Source organism: Equus przewalskii, chromosome X (genome assembly GCF_037783145.1).
Source record: "Equus przewalskii isolate Varuska chromosome X, EquPr2, whole genome shotgun sequence".
In the NCBI taxonomy this organism is placed as follows: domain Eukaryota; kingdom Metazoa; phylum Chordata; class Mammalia; order Perissodactyla; family Equidae; genus Equus; species Equus przewalskii.
Genome location: NC_091863.1, coordinates 15,043,931 through 15,067,613, shown reverse-complemented (window position 1 = coordinate 15,067,613; position 23,683 = coordinate 15,043,931). Strand labels below are relative to the sequence as shown.

Below are 23,683 nucleotides of genomic sequence, written 5' to 3'. Positions count from 1 at the left end.
ACCCAGAGTGGTGGTGAGTTGGTGATAACCTGACTGGAGATGGGGCTTTCGATTGCTAAGTTGACTGTGTAAAGACGATTAGAACCATTAACACAAATACACTATGTGAATGACAGAGTCTGAAACATTATGCTACCACTGGTTCCAGCAGATGCCATCTTGTCTTGCCAGTGGCTGGGGTTGCAATCATTCACCCAGAAAAGAGGCTGATCTGTGATGATTAGGGTAGACAGCAGCAAAGAGCACTTAGTCAACAGCAGACTTCTTGAATCAGGAGGCATCGCTGAAGCCATTCTGACGAGGCTGGCGTATTTTCTGCTGGGGTGTGGATTCAGGTGATTACCAAAGGGCCTTTTGGAATTCCTGGAGGTCTTTCTTTCGGGGAGTGCTCAGCAGATTCTCTGTCACCAGGGTGACAAATGCTTTGGGGCTTTTTCACAAGATATTCCCTGAGAGCACCCGTTGATCTCTTGGTGCATATTTTAGAGCAATTATGTAAGCTATTTATGAGAGAACCTAGATTCAATGGCTGTCTGTTTATTTTGAGCCTTGACTGTAAAATTAAATATCAGAAAGGAAAGATGAAATATTCTGAGAGCTCTGATGAAGCAATGTGCACGCTCTGTCATCATTACTGAAGGAAAACAGGGAACTTGGACTCTCAGGAACCGCAGGAACAGCTCTTCACTGTCATTAAAAAAACAGACTAGGTATTCTGAAAGATAATGTTTCTGAAAGATAGTGTTTAAAGATTTAAAGTCTCAGGCGCAAGTTCTTTTAAGAGAAACTGTTCAAATCACCAGAAGAAAGTGCTACTATTCTAATATGCATTGCTCTGGAGGGCTCTTCCGAGTTCGTGCCATGTCAAGAATGGGGCGTTGCTAAGCTTCCCATAGATGTTTCCTTAGTGAATGCTCTACACTGAAGGGTCCGCCTCTCAGCCTCAGGGACACAGAAACCTGCCCTCAAAGATTTCTAAAGATGCCTGTGACTGTGATGCAGCCTCACTTTTGCCAACTCACAGAGACTTACACCAGGAGCAGACTGCCAGCTTACTAATTGCAACCAGAACTGAAATGTCAGCCCATCTGGAACGCATGGGTCTGCCTGCCCTGGGCATTTGCTCCCTGTGGGCCTGATTCCTCAGAAGCCAGATTCTATAGGAAACCTCGTTTCTTTGGTGCTTTCTGGGAGAGCAAGGAGTGAAAACAAGAAAAGGAGCTAGTTGTTTTCACAAAGGGTCTTGCAAGTGTAGCTCGAGGTCCCCTCACGCATCAGAGGGAAAGATGTGCCAAGGGAACTGTGTGTTGAATTCAGCTAAGCCCAGATGATGCTTGCAAGAGCACTGCACCTTTGGCCTCAGCAACTGTCCATTTTCATGGCTTACCAGACCCTTCCTGTTCATCATCAATCTCCAGACTCATCGTGGTACAATCAAGTATGTTTCCCTTGTTCTTGATTACAATTGAGTGCCAACCTTAAGATCATTCTAGATCACTCAGCAGGAGTTTTGTAGGTTCCAAACTTTAACATGAAAGGAAGTCTCCTGCTGGATTCCCATAATGGCTAATCCACTGTAGGTGAATTTTGCTGGTTTAACTATGACTACCTTCTCTTCACCAAGATCTTAGGAGACCCCTTACCTTAACTCTCATCATCTGACAACCCAGTTTATAAAACTGTCCTCAGCTGAAATTTTCTTTGTTCCTAGTCATCTCCTTCAGCCCTTTGAGAATCACTATTCTTTCTAATTTGTAAAGATGCCCAATGAATTATTTCTCCATTTTTGATCTTCCAAAAAGAAACAAATATGTGCTTCTAAAACAACATTATAAAAAAATCCACCTATGACATTATTTGTACGTACATTTAGTTTTCTGGGTAATTTCACATGCAGAGATGGGGGTTGTCAAGGTGTTAATGTCTCCAGGTATACTGGCCTAATGAGGAGCCCCAACTGAGCTTCCCTGAGGTGGCCTGGATGGTGCTCCTTCTCCCTTCTCTGTTGGTACTTGCCGCCTGTACTCTCCCAGTTGAGTACCTCATCCAATATATCCTTGCTGAAGTGATTCTCTCTCATTTCTCTGTCTGAACTGTGATCTCTTTGAAGGCAAAGCCCATGTCCCAAGTTTCTCCTTCATGGGGCCTAACAGCATGCATCTTGTCAGTCCAGGCTGCTATAACAGAATACCATAGACTGGGTGGCTTATAAACAACAGAAATTTATTTCTCACAGTCTGGAAGCTGGGAAGTCCCAGATCAAGGCACTGGCAGGTTTGGTCAGATTTGAGGGCCTACTTGCTGGTTCATAGATGGCTGACTTCTTGCTGTGTCCTTATATGGTGGAAGAGGTGAGGGAGCTCTCTCGGGTCTCTTTTTTAAGGGCACTCATCCGAGAGCTCCACCCTCATGTCCTAATAGTCCCCAAAGGTCCTACCTCCAAACACCATCACATTGGGTAAGGTTTCAACATATGAATTTTGGGTCCATTCAATGGACATTCAGTCCATAGCAGCATGCTTGGTACGTGGTTTGCACTCAGGAATCCCTTGTCCTTTGGTAACAAGGTGTATCTTCCCTTCCTTCTGTCCCTCCTGGCCTACTTGCTGCTCTCTCCTGTACAAGTATGAAAGAGGAGGAAGAGTAGAGATTGGGGCAGGGAGAAGCCAGGCCCCTTGTCAGATTCCTCTTCCCAGACAAAGTGGGGCCCAAGTCCTTCCGTCTGGATGTGGAGTCAAGGCATCACTTTCAGGATAGGGTGGATGGAGTGAAGGGATGAGCCAAAGGGGTGACCTGATAGAGCATCTTAGGAAGAAGCTGAATACCAAACCCTGAGTGCCTACCCAGTAGTCTGGCAGTCTGGATGGGCCCAGCCAAGAGGGAGAGCATGGATGTAGGCCACCAGGCCAGAGGCTAAGGAGAGGAAACTCGAGAGAGAGTTTGCCAAGAGCAGGTTTTGTGGTGGCTCCCAGGGATCTCCTGTGTTAGGGACTCTATGGGGTGCAGAGGGGCAGTTACAGACACTGTCATCACCCTGAGCATAGCCCCAGCCGTGCTCTTCAAAGGTGTTGCCACTCTACCAGGAACAGGGGAGAAAAGGGAGGAGTGGAGGCCCCCATGTGTTTCTAGAGCCATGAGGGGTGCCCTGGTCAGGAACCGTCCATTTGTAGCTCCTCTCCAGCCTCACACACATACACCTCCTGAGAACTTAGCTGGATGCCTGAAGGAGGGCTTCCCAAGGCTCAAAATTAAGCTAAAATTTGCTTCCAGAACCTTACCATATTCCTCTAATAAAGCCCCCGTAAAGGGTACCCAGCCATCTGGAGTATGCTTCTCTGGTTACGTTCACAAACCACATGTCTGGGACCAGAGCTCTGAAGGCAAACTGGCTCAAGTGGCCAAGTAGCCAATGAGAATTCCTGCCAGGGAGGACAGCTGAGCCAGCTGACAAGCTCTTTCACTTGGGACTGGCCAGACTTGCCAAACAAAGGCAGAGTCAATTCTGAAATCCTTCAGCAGGAAGTAAAACTTGCCTTTCTGCTGTCTTCACTCCAGAATATTCAGCTCTAATTCCTTCCTGGTAATAATGTTAAGAAATCAAATCTAGTTAATATATCCTTATCCTTTGAAGGATAGTGTTTGCTTCTCTGTCGAAGCCAACAACTGTACACATGGGCAGACGCACGTGCACATGCACAGGCCTGTGTACCCTGCATATGTGAAGACCGTGGAAGGCGTTCTGCTCTCCCAGAAAATGTTGGCTCATTGATTTTGTTATGAACATTTTCATGTTGGCTCTTCTTTAATGAATTGCCATGGTCTAGACATTGAGAGATGTCAGTTCTGGGCCCACATTGGCTACCACCTAGCTGTTGACATGGCCCCTCTAGGCCTCAGTTTGCTCAGCTGTAAAGGGGCCCCTACGATCATGCATAGCTCTAACGTCCTCTCTTTTTAGCATTGACCTACAAATTGAGCAGGTGGAAGCCACCTGAGTTTAGAGCCAGAGCATTTTGTTTTCACCATGGAGGGAGGCATAAAGAGAATAAATAGAACAAGTGCCTTTAAAAATTCATGACTTAAAATACCCACCTGAGTTGAAAGGATGTTTCTGTCTGCACATCTATAGGAGCTAGTTAATGCTGGTAAACTCGATAGAGAAAACGTTGACCTACTGTTTAACATGGGGGTCTGCTGGGTCCTGTCTCCTTGTCTCCTTTATCCAGTCACAATTGGACATCTGGAGGAAAATCCACTAAGTGATATGCTTACATCTTTTTATTTGCGAATCATAAACTCCTGTGATGAATTTTTTACCGTCACATTTTGCTACAGACTTGCCCAGTCTGCCTTCTCAGTTCTCACTTCCCTGTCTTCCTGTTGCATTAAAAGAAAAATTCATCATAGGCTCAGGTGTAATTCTTTATTAATCATTTGGGAGGTGGTCTAGAGCTACAGGGAACCCTGGCCCTGATTTTTGTTTAGAATTACCTTAAAAAACGTCTTATTGGAAAATGTGGCATCAATTCTCAACTGAGGCAGCAAGAAGTCTAAGTTTAAGGGACTCAGAGAATGAAGTCAGTCCGGTGGTGGTGGGGGGAACAAAAGACAACCTGTAAAGCTACTCTGCTAATGATAAGCAAAGTAGGCACCTCGCCAGCATTGATCAAGCGTGGTGGATGCAAGACAGACAGCTCACAAACCGTCCCTTCCTTTCCAAACCGCCCCACCTGCCACCACAACTGCCAGGGCTCCCAGCAGAACCTCACACCTCTGCCTCCTTCCTCTACCACATTCAAGCACACGCTTGCCGTAACCACACTTTTCACACGCTGTCTGCCAGCACAACACCCCTTCCTTTCTCTCTCGGTGCCCCTCCGCTCCGCCCTGTCACATTTCATGTGTCTGCCACATGCCAAATCTGACACAACACTAAGGGTTTTTCTCTCTGCACAGCAATCTTGGAAAATGTGATGCCTTATAATTGTCTTTTTTTATTTGGGGCCCTGTGGTTTGAGACGGGTCACTGGGGAAATGGCCTCAGCAAGAGGAGGCTCATATGAAATTGGTTATAAAAATTTTTGAACAGCAGGGTGTGAGGAAGATGTCCACGGGGTAGGCATTGTTGGGGCTTGGCTGGGAAGAATTAGGCCACAGGGTGTTGGCAGTTTCGTGAATAAGAAATTACTCTGATCCTGAAGTAAAGGAAGGTTAATTGGCAGAGTGTCAACGATAACTTCATTAGGTAAACACAACATCTGTCCCCAGTCTAATTTATACACAGACAGAGAAGGGAGGAAGAAAAAGGAAGGAGTCGGGGTGGAGAGCTAGAAGGGGCTGGCAAAGGGGAAAGAGGAGCGTAAGATCTGAGAGCCAGAAACACATCCATCTGGTGGAGGGCCTGTCTGCAGTATGCAAGGCGAGGTGCCCCTTAGAGCATCTTTCTTCTTTTTTTTTTAATAATAAAGTTTGTACTCATGTAGACAGTACAGAAAAATATTAAAGAAGTGAACACACACATACTTACACACACCCATGATCCTGCTAGTCAGCGATCACCACTATAAACTTTCTTTCTAGTCTTTTTCTTTGTCTCTATATATTGTAACATAGTTGAGCTCATAATGTAGCTGCAATTTGATACTCTTTTTTTTTTTTTTTGAGCTTTAACATACTGCGGTTCCCTGTGCTTTTGTCAACTCTGTGTGTGGTTTATGGCCACGTGATGGTTTGTCTTGTGGATTCCCTCTGGCAGGATGGACTCTTCACAGTGGTTAAGAGCTTGCTTGCCTGTGGGTCACACAGCCCTCCACCATATTTAAGAGCCTGGTGACTTTGGGAAATGACTTCATCTCTTGAAGCCTCAATAAGTTCATCTACAAAATGGGCATCATAATATCACTACCTATAGAGTTGTCACGAGAGTTAAACGAGGCAGTGCTGACTGACTCCCTCTGCTTAGGAAACCATCTCCTCCTGAGAGGGAGGTAATATTATTGCCATTTTACAGATGAGAAGGGTTACTAGATGAAGTTGCTTGCCCAGTGTCCACGGCCAGTAACTGAAAGAGCCAGGCCTTGTAGCGAGCATGGGATTCTGAAGCCCCACCTCTTGCCCACCGTGCTGCGCTGCTTACTCGGGGTAACTCAGCCAAGTCACCCACCTAGTAAAGAGCAGAGCTGAAATCTCATTGAATCCAGAGCCTACATGCTGTGATGCCCCCTGAGAAAGTTCCTTGTGGGTCTCACATTCTCTAGGTTTTACTTAAAACCATTTCTTCCCGTGCCCGGTACTACATCAGGCACTGGTGGGTCGGAGCCGGGCATGGGTGGGGGCTTTTGCTGGTCCCTGTGGGAAAGTCACAGAGGTATGTTTTCAGAGTGCAGGAGAGAGTTCATGGAGCTTTTTTAAAATCACAAGTATATGATGCCCAGAGAGGGCCAGGAGAAGTATCAGCAGCGACATGGTTTATATGCTCATACCCTCCCCATTTCCATCTTTCCGTAATGATTTTGATACTGAGATGGTTCTCTCCTTGCCTTTGGCCGCCCTCTCCCCTGTCCAAGAATGGTGTCCAAGAATTGTGCCCTGGCTGGATTCTCGGCCCCTGAATCGTTTGCCAAGTCCAGCCTGACCATCTTCTTCCTACAGTCAATCCAGGTTGAGCAAGGAGATGCCCTGGAACCAGTTCAGGGATGAATGCCATTGATTGCATTGCTGCCTCGTCACCTACAGCGTGACAGGGTGTGAGAGAAAAATAAATAGTGGCTGATATGCAAAAACCACCATCTCTGTTTCCAGGATACAGCTGGTCTGTGGGGGGCCTCACAAATGGCCTGCTAGCCTCAGGGTGAAAAGGGCAGAAGGCTTCGAACCCTAACCCAGCTGCATGGGCCCCTCAGCCTGCATTTTGTTGAAGGTCCCACATCCAGAGCAGATCTGATTTACAGCCGTCCCAGCAACTCTTTCTGAATCGCTTGGTTATTCAGCAGATTAAATCTTAATTGCAAATGCGGTTTCAGCGTAGGAGTACCATTGTGCTTGCTGGTTTCAGGCCATTTTTGCTGAGCCCTGCTTTTTCCAGAAGGCTGTTACAAATTTAGAAAGGGGGAAATGATATTTCATTTGTCCATCAGAGTTTTGTTTTGCAGACTGAATTTATTTTAGCATTTGTTTAAAGGTGCCAAAATCTGACATCCCTGGAGAGAGAATTGCTCAATTTTTTGGAGCGCTTCTCTGGACTGTCCAAACTACATCTAGAAAACAATGTCTGTGGTCCTTATGTGAGAGACTCAGCTTGCCAACAATCTCATGTGGTATCATTTCAATTAATTTTTCAGAGACCCAAGAAGCCACCTCCTCCATCCGCTCCTGTTATCAAGCAAGGGGCAGGTAATGTACCTTTCAGTTCTGTCAACACGATGTGCATCTCTCTCTCTGCGTATATTTACAGCGTCCTTGGGAGAGCTCAAGATTCTTAGATTCAAATGCCACAGATTGCCAAGTTGGGAAGTTACGATTTGGTCTCAACAGGCAGGTTTTAAATATACTGCTGTTTTTCCTAAAAAATAAACATATCATTAAGATGTATCACTGATACAGCAAAAAAATCCAGCCTCCCAAAGAGAATGACCTGAAAGACTTTGCCTTGGAATAAACCAGTTTTGTTTGCTTTGTTTTTATTTTCTTAATAAACCACTTTTGAGGAGAGAAGAACTAAAATGGTCCTTCTTTGCCTGTGCCTGCCTGATCGAAGGTCAGCTTGGGGAGGATTGCTTCCCACGGGCTGTAGCATCACCATGCGTGCATAGTGGTGCTGAATTTTCAGTGTCTGTCCCGTGTGGTTAACCAAAATTTGTACTTACTTCACTTACCCTCCAACAAAAAAATGTTTTTCTAGCGATACTTTTCCTCATGATTCTTGTTAATGTGGAAAAGAGCCCAATTCACTTTTTCTGTGTAGTTCAGATGTTAAGGTTGAACAATATAGGAAGAATTGATGTTTTTGGACAATTGGTAACTCACTGCACACTGGATTCTCATACACAAAGATGATAATTCTTATTTCCCAATAGAACTCCTCTTTATAATTGTTAAAAGCTAATTATGGGGAGAAATTCCTCCGTGAATAACTAGTTAAGTGGCATTTAAAAAAATTAATAACTAAAACAGAAGAAGAGTAGAGGTATTTTTAGTTCTACACATTCATAATTGTGATAGTTCTATAACATTTAAAGTATGAATAAATTTCCAGATTGGTTTATTCACAGATTTATTAAGGAGTGATTCTTTTAAAGTTCTTTTGGCCCAACAAGTTGGAGGGAAAATTAGCTTGACCCCAAATTCCTTTCTCATTCCCTTCAGCATAGTTGAGAATTATAGAGATTAAGCCCTGAAATAGGATGTTAATTACATCTTCTGCTCCGCCCCCATCCTTGTTTGCATTGAGCAGTTTAATTTTGCCACCTAGTGGTTCTGGCCAGATAAATATCTTATTGTGCTGAAATTAAAGCTGGATATGTATTTGCTTTTCTCTGAAGACCCTTTTCCCTAGAGGCCCTGGTGAACCATTAGAGACCAAGGAGAGGAATCGAGTGGTCCAAGGCTCAGGTAGCCTAGAATGTAACTAGGATGGGATTCTTCATGGCAGTAGGATTGTCAATTTCTTCTGTGCCTCAGTAAAGATGCTGAACTTCGTTATCATTAGGAGACTAGACTGCAGCATGCTAGGCAAATTCTTACCCTTTAAAACAATTTTACCAAAGGTTATGCTGAATCTCTGTGGGGTAAATCAAGATGGCATTTAATCTTCCTAGATTACTGCTACAGCTCATTCATCCTGCTGAATGATCTTGGGAACTGCTTTGTGACAGGAAGGTAGATATTTGTATTTTCCCCATCACCAATTTTCCTCGTGTTTGATTATTTGACAAAAATAGTCAGATATGGAATTGACAGAAATCAGGTACAGTGTTTAATTTCTAGTGATTCAGTAGGGAGAATTAGGTAAAGTGCGTGTTCAGTGAGTTTTTTGTAAGTTTTCTTGGCCTCTGCTGCTGCGTAAGTGAGATTTTAGTACCAAGCACCCATCTGTAGGGCTGTTCAGGTAAAGAGTTTGTCAAGCACTCAACCACGTCCCTAAGTTAGAGGAGAACTTGTGATTGGTTTTGTGCTTTAGCTCTTTTCCAAGTTCTCTGAGGCCACTGGCGCTGATGAAGACCCCAGGTGAGGGAGCAGCTGCGGTCCACGTGGGTGAAGAGGACGTGCTAATTGGTACATTTGGAAAAGTGTAATGCTTGAGGAATTCAGACGCTAATAGAAAGGACTTAGGGAGAACCACCATATCTTCTCTGCACATCCCTCCACTTAAAAATATATTCTAGTTATTACTGCTGCCTAACAGACTGCCCCAAATTTGGTGGCATAAAACAACTTTCTTCTTATGCCCACAGATTCTGTGGGTCAAGAGTTTTGAACAGGGCATGGCTGGGATGTCTTGTCTCTCTGCTCCGTGATGTCAGGGGCTTCAGCTGGGAATGCTGGACCAGCACAGAGAGGCTGGAGGATCTGCCTCAGAGATGACTGCTTCACTCACGTATCTGGCTCCTCTTGGCAGAGGTAGCTGGAAGACTGGCTCATCTAGGGCTGTATGCCAGAGCATCTCGTGGGACCTCTCTAGCATGGTGGCCTCAGGGTAGTTGACTTCTTACATGGAGGTTCAGTATTCCAGCAAAAAAAAAAAAAAAAAAAAGCATAAGCTACATGGCCTTTTATGACCTACACTCAGATATTATCTGGTATCACATGGGCCACTGGTTGAAGTGGTCACGAGCCCACCCACATTCCAAGCAAAGAGACATAGAGCTCACCTCCTAATGGGAAGGGTAGCTAACAACTCAAGGCCATATTTTAAAACTGCTACAAAATGGAATCCAGGTCCCTGTGAAATTCCTTTTTATTTGTAGAACACAATATCCAGTGACTTCTTATTTGCGTATTTTAATGATTGACTTATTTATCCACATCCCCACCCACACCCAGTGATTTCCTGTGACTGTTTTGATACCTAAGAAAGTCAGATTGAAATATCAGAAAATAGTGGTGGTGTTCTTATAAATTAAGGATGTATAGGCAGGCAGACTGAATGATGTAGGCCAGAAATGGCTTCTGCTCTGTTTCTAAGCAGCTTATGTTTGCCAGGTAACACCAGCACCCAGCTTAGGGGAGAAAAAACTGTTGACTTTTCTGTACCTGATAAATATTTGAAATGCTAGTATGTCTAATAAACACATAGAGAAAGCATTTTCTGATGACTTATCTTTTCCCCACTAGGTACCACTGAGAGAAAACATGAAATTAAAAAGATACCTCCTGAAAGACCAGAAACGCTTCCAAACAGAACAGAAGAAAAAGGTATGAAATCACGTCTTTACTGGCACTTCGAGAAGAGCAAGAGACAAAGCTGTCTGTCACAGCGCTAGTCTGGATTACTCACAGAATTTGCTTTTTCTTTGGAATATGGTGATTATGATTTTGTTTCAGTTGCTTTTAAATATCCTGTTTCTAAGGAAATAGGAGAGAAGGTTATGTGGCACTTCTTTGGGTCGGAGTTTCTCATCAAATGAAAAACAGCCAGCCCAGTCACTTAATGCATTGGGGCCCTTCCATTCCAATCTTCCTGTCATCACCGCCCTTCCTCACCAGCAGCATCCTGAGGTGAGGATGCCGACTGTAAGTTCCTTGAGGGCCCGGAGGTATTTGCCGTAGTTTCCATCCTGCCCTCTCCCATGCCTAGTGCCCCAGGGTGCTCATTAACTGTTGACAGATAGACATGGCTTAGAGAAATTCCCATCCAGACAAATGAAAGCTCTCTTCCTCAGTCACTGCTTGGACCCTTGACTTTAGCTACTATTTTATGGACACATGTCCTTGGTCAAAAATGTTGGGAGGAGGAGGACATGGCAAAACTAGGAAAAACAGCTCAGTGCCTGCAGTCCCCTGAAGGTGGTTAGAAATGTCATTTGCAGAGAAGTAACTTAACATGTCTCATTCAGTCCATTTCCCAAATGTGACTCTTACCGTTCTGGGTGTCTTTCCCAAAGAAATCTGCATGCTGTGGAAGGACTCATTTTATTAGGTGTCTAAGATTTGATTGATCCCACATTTTATGAGGAAAGTGCGATGTTATTATTATGAACAGGAGGCAGAGCAAATTCCGTTTTAAAAAGCACTTATTTGTAAGTCACAAGAGAAATGCTGAATTAATGAATGTAATTATTTGGAGGTGCTCCTGGGTGGCCTCATGAAATTTTATTGTGAAATTTAATATTTTTTATCAGCCTGCCAGAAGTTTTACCAACATTGGGAGCTCTTAAGAAGTTATACCTCTTTCTTTCACGGGGAACAGTTAAAACTTGAGTTATGGAACCTCATTGTGAAGGCCTGCTCTGTGTCACAGACAAATGAAAAAAATAGCCATTAAGTATGCACCCTACCAATAGCTCTTTGATAAAAGTGTGTGTTGTGACATAGCCAAACACTGCCTCCTGTCCTCGTGGAGGACACGTGGCTGGTTTCTGGCTAATAGCCAGGCTCTGTGATGAGGACACTTCCTGCTCTGTTTCATGCTGACTAACATATGGGTTTGGCTTGTGTGTGAACACCCACCCTAGTTGGCTGGCCAAGTAGTCACACACTTCTGGTTCCTTCCCCTTCCGTATTCCTTGTTCTGTGTCACAGTGGGTCAGGAAGGTTGAAGCCCTTGTCAAAAGCAACAGGGAAGCCAGAAAACCAGCCCCACCCTGAGTCTTAGCCTCCCTGTTAGGTGGGCATGAACCTTCTCTCCTACCCGTTCTGGAGGCTGCTGGAGCTCCCGTCCCTCCCAGCAGGAGGAATCTCCCCTGCTTTGCCTTTCAGCCAAGCCCTTCCTCCTCTGCTCCCTGTGGACTGCTAAATGAGTTCCCAGAATTCCTGGATGGAGCATATTCCCCTACCAAGATATTGTGGGGATGAGCACAGTGATATCTGTACAATACCTGATGGGCTTTTTAAAGCTTTGCCAATTGGCCTGGGCACCCAAACAATATGAGCTTGTAATTGCAAGTAAAATGTGTTCAGAGTTCCAGTTTACAAATAAACATAGGAACCTGCTGTCCTCTGCTGGGCAGCTCTCTGCAGTTCCATCTTTATAAAGAAGAAGGTGGATGCATGCTTTTTACACCATGCACGGGGCAAGGCTAATCGGAGACAGAAAACGTGAAGCTGTCACTGAATGCTGCCCAGCTGGACCACCAGATCTGGCTTTAACTTCATACTAATAGCTCTGACTCCAAAAACTCATGGACGCCAAATACCTGTGAAGTCCCAGTTTACCTTCCAAGTTAAAACTGCACAAAAGGAATCCAGAACTAGTTATTGTTCCCTGAAATGCTCCCCTTTTTATTGGCTCACAGCCCTTTACACAGGCCAACCTGAGAGGTGTCAGGCCTCTTTCCTTCCCATGCCTGGCAGGTCCTGTGGGTCTTTACCAAACCTCAACAATTTGCTGAGCACCTGCTGTGTGCCAGGCACCATGCAGGGTTCCAGGGAGATGACCAGACATGGGCCCTGCCCTTTGGGGCTTCCAGCCTACAGGCTGTGCCAAGCATGCAGACTCCCAGAAAGTCTCCAAGTGGGGCCTATTTATAAAGGAGTATTCCTCACAGCTCAGGTGAGGAAATAAGAAAGTCTGCCTTTGATGGTGGGTCCAGCTGTTGAGAAGGGAACGTGATAGTGTCACATTTTGGCCAGGCCTGATGAGTATGCCTGATGAAGGACGAGTAGGAGTTTGCTGAGGATGGGCAGTGGCCAGAAGGGCCCTCCAGGCAGAGGGACCAGCATGAGCAAAGGTGAACAGTGAGCTGAGGCTCTGTAGGGCTTTTTCTAACTTGACAAAGAATACATGATGCTCTTCGCCTTCCAACTTCACCTTCACAAGTGGCATCAGTGATTTTTTTTTAAGGAGGAAACAAGTGATCTGCACTGAAGTACTGTCACTTACACTACATCTGTCTGTCGTCTTTATGCTTTTTCGAACAATGACTTAAAGAAAGACCAGAGAGAGAGCCAAAACTGGACTTACAGAAGCCTTCTGTCCCTGCCATACCGCCAAAAAAGCCACGGCCACCCAAGACCAATTCTCTCAGCAGACCGGGCGCGCTGCCCCCGAGGAGGCCCGAACGACCAGTGGGTCCCATGACCCACACCAGGTACTGTTCTGCTCTCGATGCTGGGGGTGGGTAGGGGGTGGCCACAGGACACGGGAGAGAGGTCTTGAGTGCAGCCAGCTGAGGGAGGAAGCATAAAGCTGCCCTCTTCCACCTTCTGGCAATGCTCTCTGAGGACTCCAGCCACTTCAGTCCTTGCTCCTGTGCTTGGGAGGAAGTGGGTGCCAGGCTGGGAGGTACAGCGTGGGTTTCAGGATTAGCAGGTGAGGGTCAGGTACCCAACATCCAGGTGCTGCTCACACACAGGGATTTTTCCTGTGCTTTATTAGAGCAAGGCCAACTGCCCTTCAGACTGGAAATTCAGGTGGCCTGCCCACCTTCATCCCCTGGGTGTCCTGCTGGCCTCAGGTACGCACGTCTCAATGGCAGCTCCATCCCCTGACCCTCTCCCTGCTCTGTGGTGCCTCCTTCCACACCCCCAGCCTCCTCCTGCCCTTGACTGCACAGCCCTGTCGTGGAACACAGGACCAAGCATGGCAAATATTGTCTTAGTGTACATGTCTCTGAACTCTGACCCTCAAAGGCAAGGGACATGCTTTTTCAAGCACTCATTCTGAGATGTGCCTGGCAAAACTCAAATTTGTTCGCAGGCTGATTAGATGCATGTGTTAGTAATGTGAAATCAGAGTTGGGCATTGTGCCTGCCAGACCTGAGATGCCCACCATGGAGCAAGAACTGTCGAGTTCTCTCCACAAGTTCATTGCCAGAACTTTGTGCCATTACATGTATATTATAGGTCTTAGTAATACACCAGGGCAAGTCAGTGACCTGGAGGTCTTTATGTGTACCTGTCAACACACAGTCACTCACTGGATTTTTGTTACTTTGAGCTAAGTTTGCGTGGTGAGAGTCCATCAGGCTTCAGTGTCCTCGAGTTGGGGTCAGACAGGCTTCTGGGTTCACGTCTCACCCCACTCATAGGAGTGCCTACCTCAGCAAGTCACTGCCCCATTCACATCGCTTTCTCCATCTGTAAACTGAGGATGGTAATGGAACGCACCTAGGAAGGAATGGGATAATTCCCAGGTATGTAGCCTCCTGCCTGTGAATCAACATTACTGTCATTGTCATTTTTATTATCACCTGTCAAACTGGGCATACTGCAGTAAGGCAAAAATACCTCATTTACTTTTTAGGACATTTTTTTAAATTGTGGTAAAATACATATACCATAAAATTTACCACGTTAACCATTTGTAAGTATACATTAAGTGGCATTAAGTACGTTCACATTGTTGTACTACCATCATCACCATCCATCCCCAGAACTCTTTTCATCTTGCAAAGCTGAAACTCCGTACCCCTTAAACACTAACTCCCCACTCCCTGCCCCCATAGCCCCCTGGCAACCACCCTTCTACTTTCTGTCTCTATGAATCTGACTACTCTAGGTGCCTCATATAAGTGGAATCATACGGTATTTGTCTTTTTGTGACTGGCTTATTTCACTTAATATGATGTCCTCGAGTTTCGTCCATATTGTAGCATGACTCCTACTACACCTACTACAGAAATAACACACCCCTGCCCAAATAAGGGGCAAGTAGCCATGTGAGTGGTTGCCACATGAGTGGCTGAGAGAGGTCATAATCGCAGCCAGCCATTGTGGACGTGCATATGCCTGTGTGTGGGAGGCTGGCTGCCCAGCAGAGCACACAGCTGCGGTTAGCTCGGGTGCGTGTGAACCCATCAGAGCAGCATCTGGTTCGCCTGTGCCATTCTGCTGGTGTTTCCCAAGGTCCAATCAAACAACTGCCGCCTTATGACAGTCCCTGGGGAAGCAAATGGGACCAGGGCCACTGTTGAATTGATCAGGCTCCTGCATGTTGTGCCCCCTTCTACTGATTGATAGCAGAAAGCTGTTTGCACATGCGTGTGACAGAGTCACTTTACAGCCCTGATGACCTTGTTACCTCACAAACACAGCTTCTTTTACCTGCCACACAAGAGAGAGACCAAGATAGAAACAAGAATGCCAAGCTTATGGCAAGGAAAGAGTTATATCAAGAGGTAGCCAGATGAGGAGATGGGAGTTCATTAGAACTCAGATCCACCTCCTCAAAGGAAAAAAGGTGTGGGGTTTTATTTGAGGTTTTAGGTAGGGGAAGGGGAACATGTGGCCTTGCAGGTCAGCGCTCTCCCACCAGCCTGCATTTGGCCTTGTGAGGCTGCTTGCAGAAAGGGGAATGGCAAGATAAGGGAATCTGCAGGTGGATGTCCTTGGTTGTCTGCCTCCGTGGTGGATGGTGGATTCTGGTGTCAGAAAACTGAGGAGTTGGGGTCTAGGAAGCTTCAGCTTCTTGATAGTCTCTGGATATCAGTTTCCCTGTAATAAAACTTCCAAGGGCCTGTAACTAGCCAAAATGTTAGCATGAGGCCACCTGGGCTCTAACAATTTATAACTTCTGTTTGCCCTCTGAAGTTCAGGGACACAAAGGTTTAAAAAACCAATATTTACATATGAATGTAACTTAGAGAAGCAGGGGAAGGGGATCAGTGCTTTTGGTTTTAACCACGTATATGCTGGGTTTAATGTAGGGGAACTGATATCAGGGCTAGTATCAATTCTGGTAGTCTTCCAGGGACTACAGACATTTTGATTGTCAATAACAGTTTCCAGAATATTCCTGCTGCTCTCTCTAATGATCTGATCTGAAGAGAAATGGAATTCTGATGGCTTCTTTGCCTTCGAAGGTTGCTGTCAGCCATCTCATTATGGGATAGGTGCAGGCTTTGCAAGCCATCCACTAGACCTGCACACAAGGGGGAAGAAAATTTTAGCTGCTGACCCTCTGGGCTCACAGAGGCCCCATTAACCTCCTATCTCTGCTTGGCTCTTCTTTCCCTCCGGCTCTCCCAACATCCAGTTGTCAATTAGAAGTACAGGCCACCGAGGAAGATGCAAGAGAGGGATTTGTACAGAAGCCAGTGAGAAATGTAACTGTTCTTCACACTGAGTGTGGCTTTTGAGCAGCCTGGGAGAAGGTGGGCAGCCCTCGGCCTCCCACTCCCCTCTGCACCCAGGCTGCCCAGACTCTAGGGCACTGGTTTGCAGAAAGGGGAGAAGGAGGAAAGCCCTGGGCTTCTTTCCTGACAATTGTAGGAAGTGGCAGGCCTGGGCAAGGTTGGCAGTGTTTGAGGAGCCGGTATCTGCTATGGCCACCTGCTCAGCCAGGTGAAGGGAGGACTCTAACTGGGTGGTTCTCAAACTTGAGTGTGCATCGGAATCACCTGGAGAACTTGTTCAAACAGATTGCTGGGCCACAGCCCCACAGTTGCTGACTCAGTAGGGCTGGGATGGGCCTGGGAATTTACATTTCTAACAAGCTCCCAGAGGATGCCGATGCTACTGGCCCACATCCTCACTGTTAGAACCCCTAGTCTAGATGCTCCCACGTTTTTGACAGTGCCCCTCTCCTTCCCTGACTGCCTCTCATGCACCTGTTAATGCTCCCTGACTTCAGAGCCCAGTTAGCATGCCCCTCTCCTGGAATCCTGCCCTTATCTCTCGCGATTGCTCTCTCCTCCAAATGCCTGACACCCCGTGTTTAGCCTAGTACAGGGCCCCATGCTGTGCCACTTGGGATGCTCACACCCCCGGACTCCTTTACCAGATTTAAAGCAGATCAAGAGTGTGTTTTGTCATCTCCACATGCTTTACAGCGTTGAGCATATGGTAGTGGCTCATTTAACACACTTGTTGAATGCCATGGTTCCTGAAAAGGGGGGGAGGTGCCAGTGCTTACATTTTGTTCACTTCTGCCTCTCCTGTCATCCTTCCCAGCCCCTGTACGAGCTCTGTAGCATGTGTCTTATGTTCTGAGTCACCTAGTGTGCCATGGATTTCAAAATAAAAAAATTTAAGATCAAAGAAAGGCTTATTGTTTCTCAGTACTTCATGCACTTCATATTTTTTGCTAAGCATTTACATTGGACAACCAACCCATATGTTGGTTTAACAGAACTTGTTTTGTTCTGCCAAATTAGCTGAGGTAGGAATGTTAATGTCATTCAAACAGTTTTGTGTCAGTGGTCCTCCAGAGAAAGGATATTGTCTGCTGTGCGAATCCAAATCATTGCCAGGATTTACCTGACCAGATGGATAGATGGACGAATGGTTGAACACACGGACACACAGTCATTGTTTGCCATTCTTGTTGGGAGCTAGGCATTGCCACTCTAGCTGTAGTGTCTGGGCTCAAGCTTCCTCTCACCAGCTGGAAAGCTCGCTGCCAAATGTGGCTTCCAGAAGAGATCGATTTCATTCTATTTAAACAGGAACTAGCATCTTTTAGAAAAATGAATATATAAGTTCAGGAAGAAGGAAGTCATTTTTAGATACAAAAATGTATTGAGGGACTATTGTGTTCAAGGCACTGTTCTGGATCTTAGTAACGGTGGGGCTCAGTTGTGGCACATCACACTTTTCAGGAATCATGTCTACAGGAACTAGAACACCAGTGTGCAGTTGTATGTCCAGTCTGAACAAGTGGAAGCATGCCATTGACATGCTTACCCATTGGTAAGAATGTTCTTCCAATTTCTAGAAAGCAGTTAAGATGGGCTTTTAACAGGAAAAAAAGACTTTTTCAAAAGAAAAATTTAATACCAGAGTTGATGTAAAAATTGAATGATGATAGGAGATTCCCCTACCGTAAGTGCCTCCTTTGTTTGAAAATCAGTGCCCTGGGGATGCTTCAGTTGTTATTTCATAGTGTGCAGACAGGGTCTGCTTGTCTTATCCAGCCCACCACGTAACTGAGGCGGTTGTGGTGCAAAGACCAATCTATCTACCTCTGTTTTCACACTTGGGAAAATGGAGGTTCACAGTATAGAACCTGCTCACTTGTTTTGATATTTGGTTATAAATATATTTCAAATGACAGAATATACCTAAACCTTTTTGTATGTGGATATATACATACACACGAATATGTGATGTTATATGCCTAATAACGTGTATTATCAATTTAGCAAATTTGGGTTCAGAAATCTCCGTGAGAAGAGGTCCTGAAACTTGAGAGAAATGTCCAAAAGGAAAAAAAAAATCCAAGGAAATGCTGGAGAGAAGCCGGCTGCCCCGAGCTCTAGTAATTGCGTGCAGCGGGAGGCAGCAAGCCAGAAACCTGAGGGGCAGAGCAGGTGTGTGCTTTCAAAGGAAAATAATCCCAATAGGGAAAGAGGTGGAAGCAAGCTGGCTAGACCACAACAGGTTTGTCAGTCCTCCCAAACACAGATACCTCCAAGTTGTAATAATTATTCTTTTTCTTTCTAAAGAACGGGGAGGCTAAAGCAGGACCTTTGTTGTGAGTTGCAAGGGAGCTTTGCCTGTTGTCTGCTACAACACAGAACAACCCATGCTTTCCAAGTGGAGGGGGCAGGTGACTGACGGGGGGGGAACAGGAGGGGCTGGTGTCCAGGGACCTCCAGTGATAAACAAGGAGTCTGGGATGGAGGGGAAGGAAGTGATGCTAAAAGGCATAAGGAGGTGAGGTGAATAAGGATGGAGTGGGAGAAGCTGATGGCCACAAGTATGAGATGCTGGTCAGAAAGAGGAGGTTGGTGCTCACAACCTCAGAGGTGGAGTCAGTCTGAAGACGAACATATCCACAGAGGGAGGGACCGTGAGTGTGGGTGACTGAAGCTGAATGAAGGTCATAAGGGCTGAAGGGACCAGGGGAAGGAGGGACCGGCATAGGGGATGGATTGCTCACATGGGTGTCATAGGCTCAGGAAGATGGGAAGAGCTAATGTGAGGTGAGGTGGATGTTCTAGAAGCCCGTGTCCTCCCAGATGGATGTCAGTATGTTCTAGGAGTTGATGACACTCAGTGATAAGAAGGGTTCAATAGTCAGGGTGGTAGTGGGCCGTTCAGTGAGGCGGTTCTGCATGTGAGGGAGTTGGTTACCATGGCTCAAGCATCGCAGAGGACACTGGCCATTGACTTTAGATATGAAAGCATGTGTCAGAGGAGGAATCGCAGTGAGAAGATGGGCAGTTGGGTCTTGGACACCAGGCAGTGGGCCGGAGGCCTAGTGACTTCGCAGACCAGTGCCACTTGGAGATGGCCTATTGCTTTAAATGTTAAACATGCCAGGTGGCTGTCCTGTGAATGGCTGGAGGCTATACTGCTGAGAGAACTGGAGCCTTGGAGTTGCAAAATTTTTATTTGTAATGAAGACGGAACCCTGGACTTCTGAGAAATACTGGGAGATAAGTGACGGTTGAGCTCTGAGACATTTCAGCCTGAGGCAAAGATTAAGTAAACATTTATATATCAAACATCTACTAAGTGCTTAGGGAGGGCAGATGTCTCTTGAGACCAACTTACCCACAGAGAAGTTAATTTTTCTTTGGATTTACACAGGCATCCTAGCTGCTTAAGCCCCTGGAGTTACAGCTTAGCAGGAAATAAGCTTTAAGGTCCTGACCTCTGTGAGGTGTCTGGCCCCCATACCCACCAAAAGAAGGCATTAAAAAAGACCTCTTGGCTCTTATTAGGTATAAACTAGTCAATCAAAAAAGAGGAAGAGAAAGATAGCTAGAGTGCATGGGCATGTTCCCTAAGTAGGCGGTAAAATGTGCACTTGGGTGGTCAGGATTTTGAGGAGTACTCAAGTATTCTGTATGTCTTTTCAAAGAGTCCTAGTGATGCACTGTGTGGTGTTTGAGTGTTTCCCTTCTTTTCTACAAGTCAGGACCCAGACATGTCTTTGGAGAATGCTGGAGAGAGATCTTGGCTAGAAATTACAGAGGTGGGTGTCATTGGCTCGTAGATGGTAGTTACAAGCATGGAACGGCTATAAGCACTCCAGGAAATTATGGAGAAGAAGGAGAGGCGAGAGTAGAGACAGCGGTGGGGAAATTTGTTATTTATAGGGTGGAGGAAGGACTAGGAGCCGTGGGAAAGGGTGGGTGGAGTGTGATGTCATGGAAGCTGGAAGAAGGGAGTGTGGAGCAGCCACTGATCAGTGGGTCTCACACTTGAGTGTGCATCACAGTCACCAGGGACTTGTTAAAATGCAGATCACTGCTCCCCAAGCAGTGGTCTAATTTAGTGGGTCTGGGTTAAGGCCTAAGAATTTGCATTTGTGGCAAGCTCCCAGGGCTGCTGCTGCTGCAGGTTAGCTGACCACACTGTGAGAACACTCGCCAAAGCAAGAGCCAGGGAGACTGCAGGCCCCCCAGCTTGCTCACTAGTTGGCCCTTGAGAATCCCAGTCAAGGGTTTCTCTACAATGGTTGAGGGGTGAGAGACATACTTGGGGTGAGTTGAAGAAAGAATGGGCAGGTGGCCAAGCATGTGTAGACTTGTCTTGTGAGAAACTTGGCTATGGTAAAAAGATGGAAAATGGGTACTAGATATGGATTCAGTGATGAGAGAGGAGTGTGTGTGTGTGTGTGTGTGTGTGTGTGTGTGTGTGTGTGTGTGGTATGTCCTTCATTCGTCTCGGATATTCATCCAGTGCCTGCATTTGGCCAGACCCTCTTCTAGGTGGTAGTTAACTATGGTAACCAGGCCAGACATGGTTCCTGCCCACCCATTGTTTACTTGGGCTTTGGAGCCAGGCACACAGAGTCAAAACCTCACCCCTCTACTTACTTACCCTGTGATTTTGGGCAAGGTGCACACCACCCCAAGTCTACGTTTCCTCCTCAGCAGAATGGCACTGTGAAGCCTACCTTGCCCGTGTGGAGATTTAAACAAGCCAGTACACCTAAGCTGCCTCGCTCCCTGCCTGGCACTTGAGAGGCACTCAACAAATCCATGCTTGCTTTTTTCCTCCCTTCAGAGAGCTCAGTGGGTGACCTGCGTGGGAGGGGGATGGCAAGCAGGTCATGCCTGGTAGCCCCGAGGGAGTGAGGAAATAAGGACACCCTCAGACAGCACATCAGGAGATCTCTAGCAGGTGGAAGCTCGAGCAACCTCCCCTAGAAGCACCGAGAGAGTCAGGGGAAATCAGGACTGAGGGAGGGCAGTTGGTTTATGGAGCTTAGGAAGCCCATAGTGCCCACGGGAAAACACCTTGTCACACTGTGGGGATGGCTGCGTTATTTGCTGACCTCATTTCATTTGTGTGCATAACCTTCTCTCTTTACTTCTCTCCACCCACACCTAGAATGAATTTTATTCCCCGCAGCCAGGACCCACAGTAGGTGACAGGGCTTAGCCCCAGCCCAAACTGAGCCCCATTGATTCTCCTGCCAGTGATGGCCAGAATCTGGTGAGGAAACAGTAGGAGACATTAACACCTCACACGTGCACAGTGCTAATTGGTTCCTGTAACGCTTTTTCCATGGGCTATTTCTTTGAACATTCTTCCTCCAAGTGGCACCCCACAAACTTTTCTCAGAGTTGCGTGGTGATGAGTTCCCCCCTCCTCTGGGCATCTTTAAAGCTCCTTGCCCCTCTGAGATGCCCAGCCGTGGATTTGCAGATGAGGACTGTGGGTATTCTCATCCTTTTGCCTTGGGGGATTGTGGGCTTGTCGTGCCCTAGATGGGCTCTGGAGGGAGGCCTGTTTCCACACACACTTGCAGACTCTGCACAAAGAACAGAAATCTGGAGAGGAATTCAGCGGGCAATGTCCCATCACCTTCCAACGTGTCTTCATCAACTATAAATAGCCAAGCTTGTTTGTGCTCATCCAAACAAGGACGCAGTGCAGGAGGAGAGCTGCCAGGAAAACCACTCTGGTTCCCACTTCTTGCGCCCCTGGCCTTGCTCGAGCTGTTCCATATTTAAATGGGAAGTTCACAGTCAAAAGGTGCCTGTGATTCCTGGGACATTTTTGGCCACAGGGTGTGTATGTAGGGCCTCCACAGATAGCAGCAGGGCCTTTGGATCCACATTTCTGGGAAAGCGGGGGGAGGCTCCTCCTGCCCTCCTACTGATCAGCGAAGGAAACTGGGCTTATTATTTCTGTAATTTTGTCCTTTCCCAATGGAAAGATTCAACCTCCCTGGGCAGAACACTTCTGAAAGACTGGCTTGACATCTCCTACCTTCCCAGATAGGCAGAGCTATCCTATAGTTGTTTATTTGAGAGAGAAAAAAATCTCTGGAAGCATAAAACATGTGCATGTGGATGTTCATTTTGATTATTGCCATCCCAAGTGTGGTGGGCAAAGATAAGACTGGGCACCAGAAATCTTCCATCTGGTTTCAGCTCTGCCACCAATTAGCTATGTGGCCTTGGGCACATAACTCCTGCCCTTGGAGCACAGGACACTTGTCTGTAATGAAATGGGGGCTTGAGCTGGGTAATCTGTACCCAGTTTCAGTATTCAGAGCCTAAGTCTGAGATGTTTTGAGTGGGCAGCTAGGACAGCGGGGAGAGGATGTTCACTTCTGTTGGCCTTGCATCCTCTGTGCGAGATTGGACCAGGAAAAGGGAGGTGAACAATAGGATGTGGTGGTTTTACATTAGGAGGGAGTGATAAAACAAGGTTGTGGAGCTGGAGCAGGAAAGAAAGCAGGGTAACTCAAGTCGTTTCTCTAGGATCTTCACATTTGGCATCCTCCACCGTCCATATGAGTTGACAACTCCCACATGGGATGAAAGCTGGAAAAAAATAGAGGATGTGTGATGAGTACCTCGGTGGTTTCCTGAGCATAGGGGCTGGGACTTTTCTATTTTTTTCCTTTCCTTTTCTTCCCAGCTTTTTATTTTTCCCCTGTTACAATTTTTATGCAGTTATAGCCCAAACATTTACATTATGGTAATAGATCCTTCTGAGGGCGGGGAGGGGGCACTGCCAAAAAGAGTCATCATCTGGGCCTGGGATCTTTTGTTTGGTAGGATTTGGTGGATTCACTCTTTTTCCTTCATCCCCACTCACCTCCAGAATGGTTGTGGGGTCTTTTTGGTGTTTTGTTGTTGTTGTTGCTGCTGTTATTGCTGCTGTTTATTTATTTACTTGTTTGCTTGCCTTGGCTTCCTGTGCACTTCGACACCTTTTCCAGGCCACATGTCTTGGCTTAACTGTCCCAACTTGGGCTAAATTGGGCTATGCCACTGACTGAGCTCATGTTCTCAAGGGATGCACATGGCGCATCTTCCACCTTTCCAACTGTGCACGCCTCATGTCTCAGGTCTGAGTGGGAAGAGCAGGCCTCTCTAGGCGGGTTGGATGTGTGATTTTTGTTTATTATTAGTACTTTTTTACTGGGGGAACAAAGGCAATTTACCCAGCTGGCAGTGAGCTATGATGACACAGGCTGCCTGGCATCCTCGGTGACTCACCGTCCGCATGACCAGGAGGCTGAATGAAGCAACTTTGAGAAGTGGTCAAGAGTTTGGCCTCCGGAGTCAAAGTTAGTAGGTTCAAATCCAGACCCCACCTTTCTACTACTTTTATGACCTTTTGTCAGCAAGTGACTTAATCTCACTGACCCTCAGTTTCCTGATCTATATA

General features: G+C 46.4%; 1 protein-coding gene across 9 annotated transcripts in view; it reads left to right on the top strand.

Annotated features, from left to right (window-relative positions):
- Positions 1-23,683, top strand: part of SH3KBP1 (SH3 domain containing kinase binding protein 1) — a 315,045-nt gene that overhangs the window by 250,620 nt on the left and 40,742 nt on the right. For all 9 annotated transcript variants that reach the window (XM_070603477.1, XM_070603481.1, XM_070603483.1 and 6 more), the window contains 3 exons: positions 7,341-7,392; positions 10,333-10,413; positions 13,088-13,247. In XM_070603477.1, coding sequence (XP_070459578.1) covers positions 7,341-7,392; positions 10,333-10,413; positions 13,088-13,247 — 293 coding nt within the window. The remainder of the gene's footprint in view (positions 1-7,340; positions 7,393-10,332; positions 10,414-13,087; positions 13,248-23,683) is intronic.